Raw genomic sequence first — 21,210 nt, forward strand, 5'->3', positions numbered from 1 at the left:
ATACACTTGACAATTACATCAGGAGAAAATGTTTTTTTTCCCATTGATCTGTAGCCCACCTAAAATACTAAGAAAAGGAAGAACTCAATGACTAAATAAAGTTGTCTTGTCACGACAGTAAGAGCAGACAGGAGCCAAACCGTGTATTAAAAGTGAAGCGGTATGCAGGATTAGAAACAACCAAGACATTTCTGGAATCCTCTAGAACCACACTGTCCAATAAGGTAGCCATTATTCAACAAAGTGGTGACTGAAATGTTAGTCAATTAAAAAAAACCTTCAGTTCCTCAGCTGCAGCAGCAATTTCAATTACTCAGCAGTTGCTGGGGACTGAGGCTGCCACCACTACAGAGTGCTCTGTTACGGAGCTGACTGCAGTCTTTTTAGCAGAGGCGTTTCTAATGTGGGAGAAAAACACAGAAAAATGGGAATAATCTAACTTTTCTGGATTATGCCTTGGAGACACAATTGATCAACAAGGCAAGGATGGGTGATTTTATGTAACAACTCTGTCTAGCAACAAAAACATTGTCTAATTTTGGGCACAATATAAATGGGAATTTCCCTCTCCCTTAAAAAAAGAGGAATACTTTAAATGAGTACTTGATGCTAATGGCACCTCGAAATTAAACATCTACATATTAGAAAAACCTGTCATCGCCTTCAGATTCTTCACTAACGATACAAAATCAACTCAGGAAAACCTAAACTTTACATAAAAGTACACAGTACAACTGAAGGAAAAGCAGGGTGTCATAAAATGTAACAAGAAAAGTTAAAATAACATTTTTGCTGAAGTATACTATTTTTCTCCTTTTCATCTTATTTCAATGCAGCTTTGATTCTTGCAGTAACAGGTCCCTACCAGCCCTGGAATTATTTACTTAAGTCAGCAAAGAAAATGGACAACAGCAGTCATGTCCCACCCAATGAAACACCTCAGAATTAGCAAGAAAGGGTCTCCTGCTGTCATGAGAGAGCCACAGAAGGCACAGCAAAGTCAGGAGTCCAGCCATTCAGGGTTCACAGCAACTGGGATGCTTACTTGGTGGATGAAGTCCATAAGGAAAGAGTGGGCTTTCATCTTGTCTTCTAGCTGGTGGAGAATAATCAAGGATGTGTTGCTGAACCCAGGTGCTTCTGGTGAAACAATAACAAGACAAACACGTGACACAACATGGCTTGACACAAGTGGCTTGACAACAACTACTGCTACTAAAAGTGAGAAAAATCTGTACAAAAGGAAAGAACTGACCTTTCAATGCGATTATTAATTACATTACCCAAGAGGTTCAAAATCTATAGGAAACCTTTGGGGCTTTGATAAAATTCATACCACAGTTATTCAAAAAGAAATATATTACTATTGGCTTCATCACTTTGTATTATTCGAAGCCTGACAGTTCAAAACAGTCAAAGAAGGTGAGCACTGCTGTTTCCTTCCCAAGTCTCCAAGGAGCCTATTGCTACTTACTAGGTAGGAAATTAGGGAGAGAAAGGATTCTTGAGACAGTTCCATGGTCCTTGGGAACCAACGGGTAGCCCAATGCTGCCTGGAGGGTAAGAGGAACAATCTGGAGAAGACCCAGGGCAGAACACTGCCCATTTCTACAGGCCAAGGTTTGATCACTGCTGCTGTTAGAAAAACATATAATTTCTATTGGCCAAATTCAGGAGTTACACTAAAATTATCATTTAATTTGGGGCTGCTGCTGCTGCTGCTGCTAAGTCACTTCAGTCGTGTCCGACCCTGTGCAACCCCATAGACGGCAGCCCAACAGGCTCCCCCATCCCTGGGATTCTCCAGGCAAGAATACTGGAGTGGGCTGCCATCTCCTTCTCCAATGCATGAAAGTGGAAAGTGAAAGTGAAGTCGCTCAGTCGTGTCCGACTTAGCGACCCCATGGACTGCAGCCTACCAGGCCCCTCCATCCATGGGATTTTCCAGGCAACAGTACTGGAGTGGGGTGCCATTGCCTTCTCCGGTAACTGCCAAATGTTTACCTATGCCACCAATTTCCTTTTAGAAATAAAATGCTGACAAAGCTAAGTAGAGCTAATTAATCTACTTCAGACAACATGTAGGATTTGCTCCAATGTTTCCTCCGTTTCTGTTCTACTATGCAGATCTGTTCTGAGCCCTTTCTGTGTGTATGTGTGTGTTTATGTAAGTAAAATAGATGAGGTAGGGTTTTTGTTGTTGCTGTTCCTTATTTTGGGTGTGCTGCATGGCTGGCAGGATCTCAGTTCCCTCACCAGGGACTGAATGAGGCCATGGCAGTGAACACTCTTGAATCCTAACCACTAGACCACCAGGGAACTACCTGCACTGAGTCCTTTTTAAAATCTGCTATAAGTAAAGTTACAACCTTTTACAAAATACTGAATTAATACTAAATTGTTTCATAAAATAAAAAAAAAAATATGCACCAAGAAATGCCTGAACAAAAAAAGCAGAATATTCTTCTCGAAACAAACCTCCCTGCAACATTACACTTCAGATGCTCCTACCCTCAGGCACAGACTCAGCCCATCTCGGATCGGAAGCTGGGTAGTCATCCAGCAGGTCCACGCTGATTTGGGTGACAGCTTTGTCTAGCTCACAATCGGAGTCCAAATCAGAGTGAGAGCAAAACAGCTCATCAACTATCATTTGAGCATGACCTAAATCTTTTCTGAAATAAAATTAGGAAACAAAAGTATTACAACTCAAAGTACTAAATTCACCATGAAAGTTAATTGTGAAGTTAAAATCCCATATGTAAGCCCAAAGTTTATCACTTTTAATAACATTTATTTAAAAGGGAGACAACAATTATCCATTCCTTAATTCAACAAATATATGCTGAACATTTACAATATGCAGGCTCCGGAGACAGAACAATAAACAAAACATCAGAATACCGTCCTAAGACTTCACAAAGTCTACAGTGGCAGGAGGAGTAAGACAAGCAGGCAGTGACACACACATAGTCGGAAACTAACAGAGGGCCACAGAGCACACGGAGGAGAAACACAAACCACCAGCGGGGCAGGGAGCCTTCTTGCAGGAGAAGGTGCAGGAAGGCTGGGGTGACTGCAGGAGGGAGACACAGCGGCAGAGACAGGACCCGGCACGCCTGCGTCAAGAGAAGTGAAGGCCTGGGGAATGGCAATCACCCAGAGAGGAGAGAGGGAAGAAGGGTCCAGCGCAGACCTCTCAGGAACACCAGTAACTGAAGGACAGTGTACAGGTCTCAGAAAACATGTGACAGAGTGTGAGCTTAGAAGGAAATGTGATTTGTTCCAGTTTTAAAAGATCATTCTAACTATGCTATGGAGATGGGAGATCAGACATGAGGGATAAAAATACAGTGAGGAAGTTACTGCAGAAATTTATCCAGGCAAGAGAGGACAGTAGTTTCCACTAGCCATAGCTGCAGCAGAGAAGGAGGTAGACAGGTAGACAGCTTTGAGAAAGAGATACAAGAGGGAAATTCTGGCCATTGGTTAGATCTGATATGTAAAGATGAGTCTAAACAACTGAATGTGGCTGGAACATAGGCTAGGAAAGAAAGAATAATATTTGGAGAAGACAAGCACAGTTTCAGATGTGTTACAACCAGCTGCCTGTGGAATACACAACTGCTTTTGAACATTCGTCATTATATGTACTGGCCCAGAGCAAGGTAGATTTGTGTTTCTTCAGCAAATGAAGCCTGGGAAGGAGAAAAGATTGTTCAGGGAGTAGACAGAGGAAAATATGGAAGACAATAACAACTGGAGACAACTTTTCAGGGAGTTTAGCTATAGACAGGAACAAACAAAAGAGAAGCTAGCTCAAAGGGGGACACGAAGACTGGTCTTTTTAAGAATGGCATGTCAGATATAGGACAGGGTAACTAAGAGAGTTCAGTCTCAAGGGAAGCAAGACCCAGTGGCACTCAGAACAAAGACCGAGACTGGTCTCAGGAAGAACACGTCTTCCTGCTCTCCAGGGAGGTAAGGAGAAAGAGGAGCTGGGATGCAGGTAAGCCTGTGCGTGGTAAGTACAGGGAGCTGTCATAATGGCTTCTGCTATCCCTGTGGAATAGGAGGCTGAATCAACTGCTGGGGGGTGAGGGGGTGGAAGGGTAGAGGAGAAACGGGGACAGAGGAGGTGAAGAAAGGGCTGAAATGGTCTCTGGGCAGGACAGGAGACAGAGCTGATCAGAGAAACTCAGAGGAACTGCCAAAAAGTGTTAAAGGCAAGGTTGAAGCTGGAAACCTAGTTGTGCTAGAGGTTACGGGAATACAAAGTGTACTACAGCAAGATCACTCAATAATGAACTATTTTACTCAAAAGACGAAGTTTCTTAAAATTCTCACGAACAAGATTTTATATTTATACTGAGTTCAGCAAAATGAAAATCAAAAGAAAATTAATTTAATTTTAATTAATAAAAATTAGTATTTTTTAACTATATTTTTTACTATAATATATATAGTAATATATATTATATATAATATAATATATAATATATAAAAAAAGTATATTTTTTACTATAATAAAAAATAGTAATATTACTTTCACAAAAAACTAAACAATAGTTTAAAGTTCTACCCACCAATTTGGGCCCCATGGAAATAATCCTGGTTGTCAGACTGGGGGAAAAGCATGCTACCAGCATCAAAAGGGAAGAGGCCAGAGATGCTGCTAAACACTCTACAATTCACAGGACAGCCCCACAACAAACATTATCTGCCTCAAAGGTCAATAGTGAGAAGACTGAGAAATGCTGCTTTAAAGGTATCATAATTTCATTTGTGAAAAGTCTTAATTTTTTAAAGACTATTGGCTGATACCATCCCAGAAATGATTACTTGTTAACCTCATGGTACTTCATGCTAAACAGTATAAGTAGAAGGCACAGTTGTGTTAGAAGCCCAATAACACCAGTCCTAAGGTTACTACACTTATCAGCACTTAAGGTCAGGGACCCCTTTTGTACTTAATCATCTTCTCCAGTAAAACATTTAGAAATGACTATGCTGGGTTGAATGGTGTTTCCCCCAAATCCAAGTACACTCAGAAACTCAGCAAGTAACCTTATTGGGATATGAGGTTTCTGAAGATATGATCAGCTGAGTTACGATGAGGTCATCCTGGATTGGGGTGGGCCCTAAATCCAATGACTGGTGTCATTACCAGGACGCGTGAGGACAGGTGCTCAGGGAAGACAGCCACGGGTGACAGTGGAGACAAATGAGGGGTGCAGACGTGGCCCAGAGAGCCAGTGGCCAGCAGCCCCGAGGAGCCAGGGAAGGGCAAACAATGGTCCTGGCCCAGAGTCTCAGAGGGAGCTGGCCCTGCTGGTACCTTCATCTTGGACACCAGGCCTCCAGACCTGTGACAGAATAAATTTCTATTGCTTTAAGCCACCCAGTTTGTGCCAATTTATTACAGCAGGCACAGGAAACTAGTACAATGACTCTATTACCATATACATGTTGAGATGAGACAAGACTGTCAGAGCTGTTAATTAAAGGATAAAATTATACAAGATAAAATCATAGTATTATCCAAATCTTGGTAGTCAGATTGAACACTATGCAATAAAACAAGATTAAAAGAATATTATATAAAAACAGAAATCAAAAACTGACCTAATGGTGCCCTCCTCTGGACAAGAAACTAAGCTTAGCAGACCGTCACTACAACGGCCCAGATCTTTCCAGACATGAGCGCACTGCCCCTTTCAAGCTGACGCCCCTGTGTGAGAGGGCGCCTCCGTGCATCAGACACCACTAGGAGTGGAGTTACGGGACCATGAGCTGAGAGTGAGGGGAATGGAGGCAGTACAGTATGAATGTCTCTTAAAAACAAAGATTTGCTGAACCAGAATCCCAGAAACGATAAGCGGTCTGTCCAGTCTCACACAGCTAACTAGGGGCAGAGCAACGGCTGGATCACAATTTTCCTGAGTGTTACTTCCAACATAAATGGAATGCACAACATTTAAGGAAGGTACCAGACACATACTATGCAGAATGTGTGTGGGGGACAAGCAGAGATGACTGTACCCAGTCAGCAAGTGTGACGGAGTGAGTGCAGTTGTCTGCTCTACCCTGTGCATACCCTCTTGTGAGCGCCCTCCCCTGGGGGGCTCCCCCGGACCTCGCCAGGGCCCCTGGGATATTAGTAAACATGACCAGATAGAGACTTGAGGAGCACTTATGTAGCAATGCTTGCTCCCTCCTGCTCCCGGAACCCTGAGGCTTGAGAGAGGCCAGGGCAGCCTGCTAGATGAAGAGACACCATGTGAGGCAGATGGAGCTGACCAGTTAGGGCCCCCAAAACATGGGCAAGTGTAGCCAGACAGCTGGCTACTGACCTCAGACCATGCACGAGCTCAGGCAGGACCAAGAAAACTGCCACCCCCAGCGTAACCCCGAACAGCCGAACTGCAGGACCAGAAGCTATATTAAGTAAGCCAGAGAGTTCTGTGGTGATTGCAACAGTACAAAACTCGACCACCAGGCCAACACTTCACAACAGCTAGGATGACCTTTTGTATGAAACTTCACTGCCTTCACATCCTACATAAAAGACGCTCACAAGCTACCTTTGCAACCACCACTTCTGGTGCTACACTGCTGCAACACGCGCGAGGGCTGTGTTACGTCACGCTCTTCCCAGCCGGGCTGGAACCCTCCCCTGGCTACCAAAATCAGAGCCAGAGGTTGTTCAAGCACCAAGCTCAGAAAAACATCTAGGTGACGGCATCATTCCTTCAACTCACTCCCACTAGTCAACAAGTAAGTAGCAAATGTCAGTAAAGTGTCCTTGGACATCAAAAGAGCCATAATTTTAAAAACTTGTTATACCTGCAGAATTGCAGAAAAGCAGCTTTGAGCAATTTGGTTTTATCTTCCTGGGCAATAGTTTCATTCTTGGTAGAAGTATCAAAAACCACACTCTGTAAAATAATAAACTATAGTTTAGAGTTGAAGGTATAAGAATATTCTTAGTTACTACAAAAAAAATTAGACCAAGCTATGAGGAAAACAACACAGACACACAAGCTGTTTGCCACACTCTCTGTATCAATGACTTATATACTTAAGACATTTATGGGAACATCAAATGATTAATTAAAGTCCTACAGAAAATGTACATATAATTCAGGAATTATATTGTGAGTAAAATTATTTGAGGATTTCATCACAACACAACCTTTGGATAGGCTTACCCTTACATCACAGAGTAAATTTCTAATCATAATGGTTGATTTCAAGCTTAAAGAAAAACTTACAGAAATTTAAAAGAAATGGAATACTGTTAAGATAGCTTCAGAACATATCGCAGGATTGTGAAAACTACATGATTACAAAATAATGAAAGTTTTTCAAAAAGTTACTTTCTGTTGAAACTGTTACTAAATCATTTTCATTTTGAATTACACAAAAAGTCTATATACTTTATGTATTCTTCAAACAGAAATTACTCAAAACGGTATTAATGCTTAAAAGAAGGATAAAAATCTCACAGATTATGAGCTTCAAGATGACAGCGAAAAAAATGACAGTTTTTACCCCACTCTCCCCTCAAAAATCATCCCAGAATACCAAGAAGAAAATCCCCCCATACATCTGTGGTTCCAGCTACACAAAGATGGAAAGCAGAGGGAAGAGCCCCAAGTGAGAGTGGGGAGGAGACCAGGCAAACTCGAGCAGTGTGGCAACAGATCCCAAGGACAAGTAACAGACAGCAGGCACAGGGTTTCTACATGTGACTGGGCAAAGCTAGAGAGAAAGACATCTACAGAGCTGCTGGAACATGCTGGGAGATTAAACCTGATACCAGGCAAAAGTAAGCAAATATACAATTAGTCCACTCTAAGCATCACATGAAGTTGTACACTAAATAAATATAATCAGCATACTACACTCTGGACTGTAAAACAACATTCACACTGCCATTAGAATGGAACAAATGTATACTGGAATGATAAAGGCAAGGCAGAGGAGTGTAAGTTACCCCAAGTCCTCATCTTCAATAACAGGAGGTCTACAGATGATGAAAAATAATGAATGAGAGACAGTGATATACACATATTACTTAGAAATATGAAGGAAAACATCAAAAAAATAAAAACACCTAAGAGACTTAAAAGTAGTTGCTTCTGAATAAGAGGACAAAGGAAATGAGAGAGAGAAAAGAACTAACGTCTTCATCATAACTCTTAAAACTGTATGACTTTCAAACATTTGTGGGAAATAGTCCAATAAAAATGTTTAAATCCTTTGTAACAGGCTTCCTTGGTAGCTCAGTGGTAAAGAATCTGCCTGCAATGTGAGAGATGTGGGTTTGATCCCTGGGTGGAGAAGATCCTCTGGAGAAGGAAATGGCAACCCACTCCAGTATTCTTGCCTAGGAAATCCCATGGACAGAGGAGCCTGGAAGGTTACAGTTCATAGGGTCGCCAAGAGTCTGACATGACTTAGCAACTACACAACTACAGCAAAATCAACTATATTTAAAAAAAAAATTATGAAACCATGTTACCTCATTGCCTGGTCCAGCAACTGAAGATGCTAGGGAATCTTCAAGATCTTCTGCTAATATGGACACATTTTCCCTTGAAGTAATAGACACCAATCCACTGTTTCTAGAAAAAAGGATAGGTATACCCCCGCAGGAACCAGCTCCTAAAATACTGTCTCCTAAGAGAAAGGAAAATACGCAATCAAATACATATTACCAAACAATACCCTCCTAAATCTACTTCTCTAAGCAGAAGATCCTGCTGACAGCCCTTTACTGTGTTACTCCTACTCTGAACCCAGTTATAACCCTGCATCAAGTCAAGGCTCCTCGCTATCTGCAGAGGCAGGCTGAGTCCTCCATGGTGCTGTGCAAAAGCAGTGAGTACAGTGAGCCAAACAAGAAAATCGTCCCGTCTGCAAGACACAGAGCAACAGCTCGTCAGTCCTACTCTGACTTACTGAGTAAGCCAACAGCGGGGCAAGGAAAAGGTCTAAGTTTGCCTGCAGCCTTAACAGCATCCCACCCAACCAGTCAAGGCTCTGGGGCTGGGACCAGACAATCAAGGTGCCATGCTGCTGCTCACCTGGATTTTGTCCTTTGCCCCTTCAGATAAATACTATCTGCTTGTTTTTCCTACTCCTGGTTGGCTTCCCCCAACACCTCCCTCCCCTGCCGCCCACCACAGCCCCCTTGCATGAGTCCAGTGCCTGGGACTCTTCTCACCCAGGGGTCTGAACAAACTTGTTTAAAGAATATCAACTCAGAATAAGTCACTCTTACTGACCAGCTACTATAGGTATGGTACTGAATCATCACAGGTATCACATTTGAAGCAAAGCTTATGCAAAGAGAACAAAAACTTCTCAGAATGACTAATGAGTTCCTAATCCTACTTTCTAAAACTGATTACCCACCTTGTGTATTAAAAACAATTTTCTCCTGAGGAAGAGAAAACTTCCCAGTTCCTGTGGAGCACATGTAGACAGCATTTTCAGTATATAGACAGGCAGTCTGGTTTGAAAAGTTTGGGACCATCAACCGACATATAGTCAAGTCTTCAGACTGAAAATTAAAGATTGTATTTAATAAGAATTGAAACAAAAAATACTTTTGTATGACTTCATAATTCATACTTTTGTACACTATCTCATAAAAATGATAAAATAATTCACTGATTTTCCTCGTTAAAATTACCTGAGATGATTTACAAAACATGACAGAAATAAGTTTATAAACATCAATCAGAGAAATCATTTGCTGAGTTGCAAATAACTAGCAAAGTTTGAAAATGTTTCCATGGTGTTAAGATTTCAACTAAAAAGCCTATTAACAAACATGAGAAAAAATAAAATCAGTTCATTATTTTAGAATTTAGAGATACTTTTAAAACAATCCCTGATAAATACTGTTTCTTTCTTCACTGTCCAGATATCAAGCACAAGAAAACTGAGATAATTTGTTCATATATGAAATTAGAGAAATAGAAATAAGACTTAGTAAGTCATAAAATTAGCAAAAGCTCAAAAGGATACTTTGTTTATTAAAAGAATTTTACAAACATAAAAGTGGAATCCCATGATGTTTTAATTCTCAAACTGTCTTCTTTATCCCTTTCGCATTTTCTGTGAAAAATTTTAACACTGAGTGTGTTTTTCTTGTATAATCAGAACACATAAGATTTATTTCTATTTGAAATAAAAGATCAAATTAAGATTTCCTTACAGTAGTCAGTTATGCAAATTGTATTAAGAATAAGTTCAATAGAATTAGATGCTGCACAAGGTTAAATGAAGTTAACCTTGTGTAGGCCTCTCCTAAATAACAGCAGTTATTAAACAATGTTAAATTGCCATCAAGAAGCTTAAAATTAGACAGCTTGTCTTTTTAAAAAATTTACTTATTTTTAATTGGAGGATAAATGCTTTACAATATTGTATCGGATTCTGCCATATATCATCATGAATCAGCCACAGGTATACATATGCCCCCTCCCTCCTGAACCTCCCTCCCACCTCTCAGCCAATCCCACCCCTCTAGGCTGTCTCAAGCATTTGCATTTTCTGTGTCATACAGCAAATTCCCACTGACTACCTGATTTTACATATGGTAATGTATATGCTTTAATGGTATTCTTTCAATTCGTTACTGCCCCCCGCCCGCCCCATCCCCTCATGTCCACAACTCTTTCCTTTTAACTATTCACATGAATTTTAATAAATATATAATGCAGTTACCTACAAATATGATCCTATTTGAGCAAAAAGAGGATTTTTCTGTAATATACAGCACATAAAACCAAAGTCCAATTCCCATCAAGTTTCTTCCTATTTTTCACTCTGCAGTTCATCATCAATGTTTTCTTTCTACTCAGTAATACAGAAATGAAAATCCCTTCAGAGCTACAGCAGGAGAAACATGCTGCTGCTGCTCACTGTCAAGGGCTCCCACTCTCACTTCTCTTTAGCTAAGGCTGAACAGAGGATGAGTACGAGATGGTAAACAGAATGCACTGCCTAAACACTAGTTGTTTAAAACGTATTTCTGGGAATTCCCTGGTGGCCCAGTGTGGACTAGGACTCTGCTTTAACTGCTGAGGGCCCAAGTTCAATCTATGGTCAGGGGACTAAAACCCTGCAAGCTGCACGGCGTGGCTAATAACAATAAATAAGGGATTTTACTTTAAAAAATGTATTTACATTTGACTGCACCAGGTTTTAGTTGGGGCGTGTGGGATCATTTATTACAGCATGCAAACTCTTAGTTGTGGGATGAGGGATCTAGTTCCCTGACCAGGGATTGAACCTGGGTCCCCTGCATTGGGAGCACAGAGTCTTAGCCACTGAACCACCTGGAAAGTCCCCCAATAAAGAGATTTTTAAAAATTAAATTAAACATATTTCTAAGCCCTACAGGTGAATATCTCAAAGAATCTGACCTTGCAACAGTTAGGGAGAAAAAACTCAGCAAGTTACTGTCACTTGGTCATTTAGCTTGTAAACAGAAATCTTACCTGAAAAGGTGGGTTATACTGAGTGACTTCCACAGTCACTGCATCTGACATTTGGTAGCCATTATCTTCTACTGTTATCAGAGAGTAATAGACAAGGCAGGGGCTGTCTGCCAGGTGCCATGCTGCTGCCAAAATTAGGAGCCCATCGCTAATCAATGAAAAAGAAAGATATACTGTCTCTTTGGAAAACAGTTTGGCAATTTCTTAAAGAGATAAACATGCATTTCTATATGACCTAGCAAGCCCAGTCCTAGATATTTACCTAAGAGAAATAAAAACTTATCTTCACACAAAAACCTGTGTACAAATGTTTATAGTGATTTTACTCATAACTGCCTAAAAATGGAAACAACTCAATATCCTTCAACTGCTGAATAAACAAATCCTGGTAAAGCTACTCAGCAGTAAAAAGGAAGGAACCACTGAATGAATATCAAATTCATTATGCTAAGTGAAAGAAACCAGACTCCATAGGCTTTATACTGTATGATGCCATCTACACTATAGGGACAGAAAAGATGTCAATGGTTGCCAGGAGCTGGAAGTGAAGGAAGGGGTTGAAAAAGGAGTGTGTGCATGCATACTCACTCCTGTTTGACTCTGCGACTCTACAGACAATAGCCCATCAGGTTTCTCTGTTCATGGGATTTTCCAGGCAAGAATACTGCAGTGGGTTGCCATTTCCTCCTCTAGGGGATCTTCCCAACTCAGGGATTAAACTCGTGCCTCCTGCATCTCCTGCACTGGCAGGCAGATTTTTTTTTAACCCCTAAGCCACCCAGAAAGCCCCTGACAAAGGAGTTCAAAGTAATTTTTGGAGTGATAGAATTGTTCTGTATCTTGATTGTGGTTGTAGTTAACTGACTATGCACTCATCAAAACTCACCAAATTATACACTAAAAAGGGTACAAAATATTTACCCTATGTAAAATATAACTCAATAAATCTGACGTAAAAAGACCAACAAATCATCAAACACAGGGATTAGCAAAGTGCAGCTCTCAGGTCAAATTGGCCACAGATGAGTTTTTGTAAATAAATCTGTCCTGCAAGACGGCCATGTCTGTGTGCTGTCTATGGATGCTTTAATACTACCACTGGTAGAGTAAAATAGCTAAAACGAAGACCACATGGTCCCTAAAGCCTAAAAATATAGTTTTGGACCCTTTATAGAAAAGGTTGCTAACCCCTGATCTAATCTGCTTTTTAAAGTTTACTTTTGTACAGAAGAAAAACATTTTGGTTTTACCTTTAATAACCAATCATAGAACTGCTACTGTATATTCAAGCTGCTGTATAGGTGAAAACAAACTTTTTTCCATCTTAAAAATGTATGTGGTCCTCTTAAGTCTATCAAAGTTGTTGCCCCGAACATAAAAAAAAATTAAATGGTCTCTAATCTCAACTCCTGAAATATTTAGTAGCATTTTTAACAACTTTCATTCAAGTTTCAGAAATATTAACAGGATGGCAAGCACTCTCTACCGACAACTAAAAATAATAAAGCAAGCTACTGAATAGATGACATGCACTTCACATCAAGCAGTCCTGATACAGCTCTCATTTTCCTTCTCCACTGTTTCCTTTTCCCAGCTCCCCAACTCTTACCATTTCTACCTGAATTTCCTCGAAAACTTCAAGGACACTGGTCCAAATTGGAACATACTGGCAGTGACCTAAACAGCTCGCGGATGACAGCTAAGAGGGCAGTGAGCAAAGCCACAGAGAACTCAGTCCTGAGAGCCCTCCTCTGCACTAGGTAGGGAGGTAGAGATGGTCATGCTGTTGTGAGTCAACTGAAGTTACTCCACAGACTGGATTGCTGTGCGGTAAGAGGTGCCAATGAGGCCCAGAGACATAGCTAATAAAGAATTCCTCAGGAAGGGCTGCTTAGATCAGCTTCATTTGACATCTCTATCAACAAAAAAACTTCATGATTAAAATAACATGAAGCTATTTTGGGTAGTAAAGATGATAGAAAGATAATTAATTTGCAAATCAGTAAAAATTTCAACAATTGATCAAGGAAGAGCAAAAAGCATGAGGGAGACACATGCTTCTTAAACAGAAGACACCTGTCCAGACGTGGAACAGTCTACAAGGGTCAGTGGAACTTGAGGATACAGAGAGTGGTGACTGGATCATTGGGAGCAATGGTGGCAGGGGGCCAAGAAGGCGAATGAGAACTGCATCTCACAGGCCCCACAAGAATCAAGTCATGCTGGCACGACAGCATTCTGTGTCTGCCTCAGCACAGCAAGTCCTAAGCATGCTTCTCTGTGCTCAACCTATGTCTCCATTCTGAAAATTACATGTGAAAAATGTCCACATCCTCTTCCCCACAGCTGGCTGCATCCTGGCACCAGTTCTAAACTTATGATGGAGGTCCAGTAAAGATAAATTAAAACAAGATAAACTGTATTTAATTAAAATATTTTTGGAAATTAAGCATATACATTATTTTTACTTCTTTGATAGTTTACATAGAAGTTTTTCAGAAATTACAAAGAAGGATCCTGACAAGTCTCAACAGCCCACGACAGAAAAATTAAACAGCAGAACTGTAAGCCAAGAAACAAGTAGAATTTGTTCCACTAAACTAAATTACTCTAAAACACATAAAAATTATCCTTAAAAAAAAAAAAAATTATCCTAACTTCCAGTAAGCTGTATTTTAAAGAATTACAAATCATATGTTGGCATTCATTATAAACGATATCACAGAAGCTGTATTATAAATGGCTTTTCAGTTCTATATGACCATAATATTAAAGCTAAACAATAACATGGGATTAAGTAGCTTTATCAGACTAACTTGAGATCTTAAGCACCACTAAGAGCATTGGTTCTAAGAGGAAATTCACTCTGAGTGACTCAGTCATAAACAATGACTGAGTTCTAACTTGTACCGCCAGGACAAAACCTCATCCATCCTTCCTTTATTCAATACAGCCACAAACTCAGGCTAAAGCTTCAGCAACAAAAAAAGGACTGGAGAAGAGCCCCCAGAATCTCCACTGAGTCAGCAAAGACGACAGCATGGAACACACCCAGCAGCGGGGCAGGCAGCTCTCAGAAGCTCCAGCTATGCGAGCAGAACAGATGATCCCTAATAAGGGCAGACAGCTAATGGGACACTCAGTGGAAGGCCGAAAACTGCCGACACTTGTGAAATGCATTAGCACTGCCAGACAAAGTGATTCAATAAGGCGGAATAATATAAGATTAGGGTTAGACACATCAGAAGAAGAGATAGCAAGGGTGCTTATTATTCTATAACAAACATCAATCTGTTTTTCCAAACGACTACCTATGTTCTGCATGACAAATGAATTGCTTACCAGTTTTGCTTCAAATCCAAATATCGAATGTTGACCCCTTCTTTAATAGCTTCATAGTTACTTTCAGATCCCTACATGAAAATATCAACAATGTAAGCTCCTTCAGTATAAGAATCATTTCTTTTCACCTTTATATCCCCAGCACCTACGAAACTGCCTCATCCACAGTAAGTCAAACTTATTGAATGAGTAATGTATGCATTTTAAAAATTAAGTAAACCAGTGAGTCCCAATACTTCTAAAGATTGAATACTCCATCTCAGCTTATCTGATGACTAAAACTTGGTGTATTACACTGAAATGTGTTCTAATAAATACAACTAAAGGAACTAGCAATCTTATATAAATAAAAATGACAGAGATGAATGTTACTGTTCCTTACCCAGATAGCATCAATAATGTTTTCCTTCAGGACTCTATTTATATCCCAACTGTGTGCTTGTTTTTCTGAAGAATCATCTAATTCCCATTTACTGATGTTTGAACTTGTCAGGCTATAAAAGCTCGCTCGCTCTCTATCCCAAAGGACACTTGAAAGCTGTATGGAGAGGAGAAAAAAAGTTTATAGATTATTAAATTCTAATGTCAATGATGATTTTCCTGAAATTAAAAAATTGTATATTTTATAGCTATTTGATTAGTAATCCTAGCAGAATTCTCCATTTAGGATTCAAGGGAAGAAGTGATCCTGAAATAGACCTTGAGAGTAAGGAGGATTTTCACAGGCAGAAGGCCCAGGAAGAGCCTGGGAGAGTAGGGAGGCAGGAAAGTCAGAGACTCTTTAAAGAACAAAACACAGTCCTGCTAAACTGGAATGTGGATTATAGCTAGGAAAGAAGCAAAACTAAGGTTCACACACAGCACAGTCTTGAATGTCAGTTTGTAAACCAAGTAAGCTAAGGAGATAATATCCATAGCTTGTGAGCACGAGAGCTGTGTTACAGGAGAAGGAATCTGGAGGGGTGTGTGTAGTTCCACATGGTTATATCACTTCATTTTCCTTGCTTCTGAAGAACACATCTACCCCAACTTAGAAATTGCGTATACATGACTGCTGAACTAAAACCCTAATTGCCTCCACACACACACACACCGCCCACCTCCCCCCCTCCCCACCAGGATTTCATACCTGGGTCTCTGAAAAAAGGTGACAGTGCCATTAGAAATAGGTCAAAAGAAAAATGAGTTTTGTAAGTCAATAGGAGAGAAGAGAACATGAGCAATTTTTTTCTAGATATGTTAAGGCTTAGGTTCAAAGACCATTTAAAGAAGCAGATAATGATAGCAATCTGAAATCAGAGGGAAAAGCACAGTTTAATAAAGGATGTGGTACCACAGTATTTAACAGGGCTAATGCAAAGGGACCTGCTGCATAGCACAGGGAACTCTGCTCAGTGTTACGTGGCAGCCTGGTTGCAGGGGGAGTCTAGGGGAGAACGGATACATGTGTATGTATGGCTGAGTCCCTTTACTGTCCACCTGAAATTGCCATAGCACTGTTACTCAGCTATACTCCTATAAAATAAAATGTTTAAAAAAAGCTGGGGTCAGGGGAATGTGCTCTTAGTTCACACAGATGTGTGGGCATGCATCTGTCGCTGAGCAGCTTTGAACTTTGGGCAATTTTGGTAACCTCACTGAGGCCATTTCCTCAATTATTTAACACAAATGCGACATGAAGCTCTATACATTACAGATCACAATAATTACAGGAGATCACACACACAGGGCACCTGGCAGAGCAGATGCCCCCACATGTTAGTTCCCAGCATCGTCACTCACTACTCCAGAGTCTGAGGCAGAGCCCAGCAGACATCATCCACACACACAGCTGGAGGCTCGGGGGTGGAAACACACTTTTGGTTACGTCTAGAAAGCAAAACTAATCCTTAAACACATGCATAACTTTACATCATAGTTTTAATTCAAAAAATGAACTTATGAGATAATCTATAAAACTTAAGAATAATTAATGTTACAGAGGATGCAAGAGGGTCAGTATGAACTCATCTAATCATCATAATAAGAATGCTTCACTGAAAGATCAAAGTTTTCATCTCACGGACACCACTGCTCATACAGTGGCAACGCTAACTTCATAGGAGACTGCCAACTTACTGATTTCACTAAGAAACAAGCTAGTAAAACAAGGTTATTTTATCAACTTACAATGAGATCACTACTAGGAGATAAAATTCCCAGAAGAGAAGAAACCTTCCGACCAATTCCTGAAAGCACACCTTGTCCTTGAGGCAGGATATGCTGATGAATTTTTCCTATACTTTCAGGTATCAGGCGGATTAGTTGGCCCCCCGATGAGGATAAAATAAAACTTCCTCCCTGTGAACAAATGTGAAATTAGTTCAGTTAAGCATTTAAGACTAAGAAAAGAAAATGAACACAAATCACTTTGATATGCTTTGAGGGAAATCATCGGTACCTCCACATAAATCTAAAAGAATAAAAAAAGAACAGTGCAATCCTAAAAAAATCATTTATTTATGAATCCATTCACTTAATACTGCACAGAAAAACTTCATAGCCATTTTTTTAATTGCATTTTTTTTAAATTCTGATTTTTAAGTTATAGGTTCACATTATGTAGGTTCAACAAATCAAGAATCAGATTTTACTTCTTTGGTAAACTAGCAGAATATGTATTAGCAAACCATTCTTCCTCTAAGAGTTTCTGAATCACTCTCTAAAGATGGTTCTGACAGAAACGAATACCACTGGCTACTATGCTCCACTGATAGGTCAGAGTCCTATAAGAAGGGCTTCCCTCGGTTTAAGTGCTCAAATCCTGCTGCTGCTGCTGCTGCTAAGTCGCTTCAGTCGTGTCCGACTCTGTGAGACCCCATAGACGGCAGCCCACCAGGCTCCCCCGTCCCTGGGATTCTCCAGGCAAGAACACTGGAGTGGGTTGCCATTTCCTTCTCCAATGCATGAAAGTGAGAAGTGAAAGTGAAGTCGCTCAGTCGTGTCCGACTCTTAGCGACCCCATGGACTGCAGCCCACCAGGCTCCTCCATCCATGGGATTCTCCAGGCAAGAGTACTGGAGTGGGGTGCCATTCTTTCCTTGCCTCTTTTTTGATCTCCTCCCACCCCTACCTGTATGATCTGCTCAAAATCACAAATTTTTAAGTCATCCAAACCTGATTTCCAAGCCAAATGACAGTTTCCCAATAAATATAAAAGAATATCCATCGTATACCTGTACTGCTGTTAGGAAACTGTAGGTCTTATCACCTCCCAGATCTATGAACGTCTCTGTGTAGGTGTCTTCACTCGCAAGGCTTGGCCAATAGCGGATGGATCCTTCTCTGGTGGCAACCATGACAGTAACAGCCTGAAACAAGATCATAACACTCAACAAACACAAGATAAGGAGCCCAAAGCGGTAGTCTGATGACACTGACATAAAGAAACCAGGGCAATGCACTACTAATGAACAGAAATCAGGGGAAAAAATTCTTTTTTTCCATATTTAAAAAATTATCATACAGTAAAATTGACATTTTCTCCTGTTTTATAATTCTATGAATTTTTATACCCTGGTTTCTCTTCAGATCATACAAAATGTTTCACTTTTTACAGTCCTATGAATTTTAAAACACATGGTGGGTCAGATGGTAAAGGATCTACCTGCAGTGTGGGAGACCCAAGTTCAATCCCTGGGTTGGGAAGATCCTCTGGAGAAGGGAATGGCAACCCACTGCAGTATTCTTGCTTGGAGAATTCCATGGACAGAGGAGCCTGGTGGCTACAGTCCATGGGGTCGCAAAGAGTCAGACATGACTAAGTAACTAAAACTTTCACTTTTAGACTCCTGTAAGTCCCACCACAAACAGGATACAGGAGAGTCCATCAGCACCAAAGCTCCGTCACACTTTCCCTTTGGTCACACCCTCCCCTACCCTCACCCCTGGCAATCCCCATTTCCATCATTATAGTTCTGTCTTTCTGAGAATGCCAAACACACGAAATCATATAGAATAGAACCTTTTGACAATGGTTTATCTCATTTAGCACAATGCCTTTGAGATTCGCCCATGTTGTTTCATGGATTAATAGCTCATGTCTTTTTACTGCTGAGCAGTATCTCATCCTATGAAAGAATCAGTTTATTTACCCATTCACTTGCTAAAGGATATTCAGATTGTTTCCACCTTTGGCTATCACAAATAAAGGTATATAACATTAGTCTATTGTTTTGTGTGTGTGTGTGTGTGTGTGTGAACATAAGCTTTAATTTCTCTAAAATAAACAGCCAGGAATGGAATTGTTGGTTCATATGGCAAGGACACTTTAACTTTCTAAGAAAGTGAAGATCAGTGGCTGCACCATTCTGCATGCCTATCAGCAACGTATGAGGCTCCAGTTGCTCCACATCCTCACCAGCAGGTGGCAGTGTCAGTGCTTTTAATTTCAGCCACTGTAGTAACAGTGAACTGGTATCTCACTTGTTTTATCTGCATTCCCCTATTTGACATCCTTATATTCTCTTTGGTAAAGTGTTCAAGTCCTATGCCTTACTTTTTAAATTGGGTTGTTTGTTTTCTTACTAAGTTTTGAGAATTCATTTTATGTTCTGGGTACAAGTCCTTTATTGGATGTTTGATTTATAGTATTTCCTACCAATCTGTAGCTCTCTCTCCATTTTCTTCTCAGGGTCTTTGGCCAAGCCAAGTTTTAAATTTTGATTAAGTCCAATTTATCGATTTTTCTTCTTTTATGAGTCACATTTTTGGTCATTTCTAAGAACTCTTCAACTAACCCCACGTCATGATGATTTTTTTCCTGTTTTCTTCTAAAAGTTTTTAGTTTTACAATTTACATTTAGACCTATGATCCATTTGGGGTTCATCTTTCCATGAGGTTTGAAGTGAAGTGAAGTCGCTCAGTCGTGTCTGACTCTTTGTGACCCCATGGACTGTAGCCTACCAGGCTCCTCCGTCCATGGGATTTTCCAGGCAAGAGAACTGGAGTGGGTTGCCATTTCCTTCTCCAGGGGATCATCCTGACCCAGGGATTGAACCCAGGTCTCCTGCATTGTAGGCAGACGCTTTACCGTCTGAGCCACCAGGGAAGTCCATGAGGTTCAGGAGGAATTTTTTCTTCTTCCTAAAGATGGTCGATGGTTCCAACACCCTTTAATGAGAAGACTATCCCCACGTCACTGAATTTCTTCTGCACCCCTGTCAAAGACCAGTGCACCGTCTCTGCGTGGGTCTGTATGTCTACACTGTTCTGTTCCAGTGCCCCGTGTGTCTACCTCTGTCACAACCATTCTGTCTTGATTTCTGCAGCTTTACAGCTATGTTTCAAAACCCAACTGGGTGATCCCCCCAACTTTACAACTCCCTTATCTTAAAAAAATGTACTTCAGTAAGCGTTTAAGTCACCCACCTGAGTAGAATGTGCTTCGCCTGAGGTAGCAGAGTAAGAGAGAGCCACCAAGTCAGCACTCCAGTGGAAATCACTAGGTGGCAGCTGAAGTTCTTTGCAAACAGATAACTATAAAACAAATCCAAACAAAAAATTTTTCATTTCAAATCCAATTTTTGAACATGCACCTGGCTTCACTTTCTCTGCATACTTTAGATTCTAATTCACTGCTAGAAATACTATTCTAGAAATACTTTCTTCTCACAACTTTTTGATCAGGCTTCCATCGTCATTTTCACTAATTTTAAAAACAAAATATTTTAAGAGATACAGAATCAGGAAAACTTAACAGCTAGACCAGACCCTTAACAGAAACTACTCCAATCTCTTCCCAGACGAAAAAAAAGTCCATTGTTGAAAGAACTGTGTGGAATTCCTATGGAATTTTCCCAGTCTAATCTTGATTTGTTGAGTTGACATTTAAAATTGGCATGACTAGAGTAAGTATTCAAAGTCGCCTAGAAAATATTTCCGAGACTCGGCCAGTACCAGGCTTCCTCTGCTAACTCAGGATGCCACTGCAGGACCTCTCCTTCACCTACGCCCCTAACTACAGACGTGGTTTTCCAGACAGCAGGTGTACAGAGACCAGTACACTCGAAGAGTTTAGGTAAGGTGGAGCCTGAGTCCCAGTGGAACAAAGGCCCAGCGAGCATGAGTACTGCAAGAGAGTATGCCTGATCTGGAGTGCACAGAAAGAGGCTGCTGAGAGCACAGCAGTGAACACACAAATGAAAGCCCCCGTGTGAAAAGCTGACAATGAAGAGTTCAGTTAGCATTCTAAAAATTGGTATAATTCTTTCCTATTTTCTTACACATGATTCAGTAGATTCAGTGCAACACATTCCTATCCTCTTCAAAACTCAGTTCATTAGTTTATGTGGATGGCATTTAGTCTTA

At 40.5% G+C, this 21,210-nt stretch overlaps 1 protein-coding gene across 1 annotated transcript in view; it reads right to left on the reverse strand.

Moving 5' to 3' along the window:
- The window catches only part of NUP133 (nucleoporin 133), a 56,693-nt gene that overhangs the window by 28,077 nt on the left and 7,406 nt on the right, over positions 1 to 21,210 (reverse strand). The window contains exons 4-14 of the mRNA XM_027530497.1: positions 20,272 to 20,379; positions 18,077 to 18,211; positions 17,031 to 17,201; positions 15,244 to 15,399; positions 14,862 to 14,932; positions 11,520 to 11,667; positions 9,424 to 9,571; positions 8,528 to 8,685; positions 6,847 to 6,938; positions 2,512 to 2,675; positions 1,046 to 1,140 (exon numbers count right to left, since the gene is read on the reverse strand). Of these exons, the coding sequence (XP_027386298.1) occupies positions 1,046 to 1,140; positions 2,512 to 2,675; positions 6,847 to 6,938; positions 8,528 to 8,685; positions 9,424 to 9,571; positions 11,520 to 11,667; positions 14,862 to 14,932; positions 15,244 to 15,399; positions 17,031 to 17,201; positions 18,077 to 18,211; positions 20,272 to 20,379 (1,446 nt within the window). The remainder of the gene's footprint in view (positions 1 to 1,045; positions 1,141 to 2,511; positions 2,676 to 6,846; positions 6,939 to 8,527; positions 8,686 to 9,423; positions 9,572 to 11,519; positions 11,668 to 14,861; positions 14,933 to 15,243; positions 15,400 to 17,030; positions 17,202 to 18,076; positions 18,212 to 20,271; positions 20,380 to 21,210) is intronic.

The sequence above is a fragment of the Bos indicus x Bos taurus genome, chromosome 28, assembly GCF_003369695.1.
Source record: "Bos indicus x Bos taurus breed Angus x Brahman F1 hybrid chromosome 28, Bos_hybrid_MaternalHap_v2.0, whole genome shotgun sequence".
Classification (NCBI taxonomy): domain Eukaryota; kingdom Metazoa; phylum Chordata; class Mammalia; order Artiodactyla; family Bovidae; genus Bos; species Bos indicus x Bos taurus.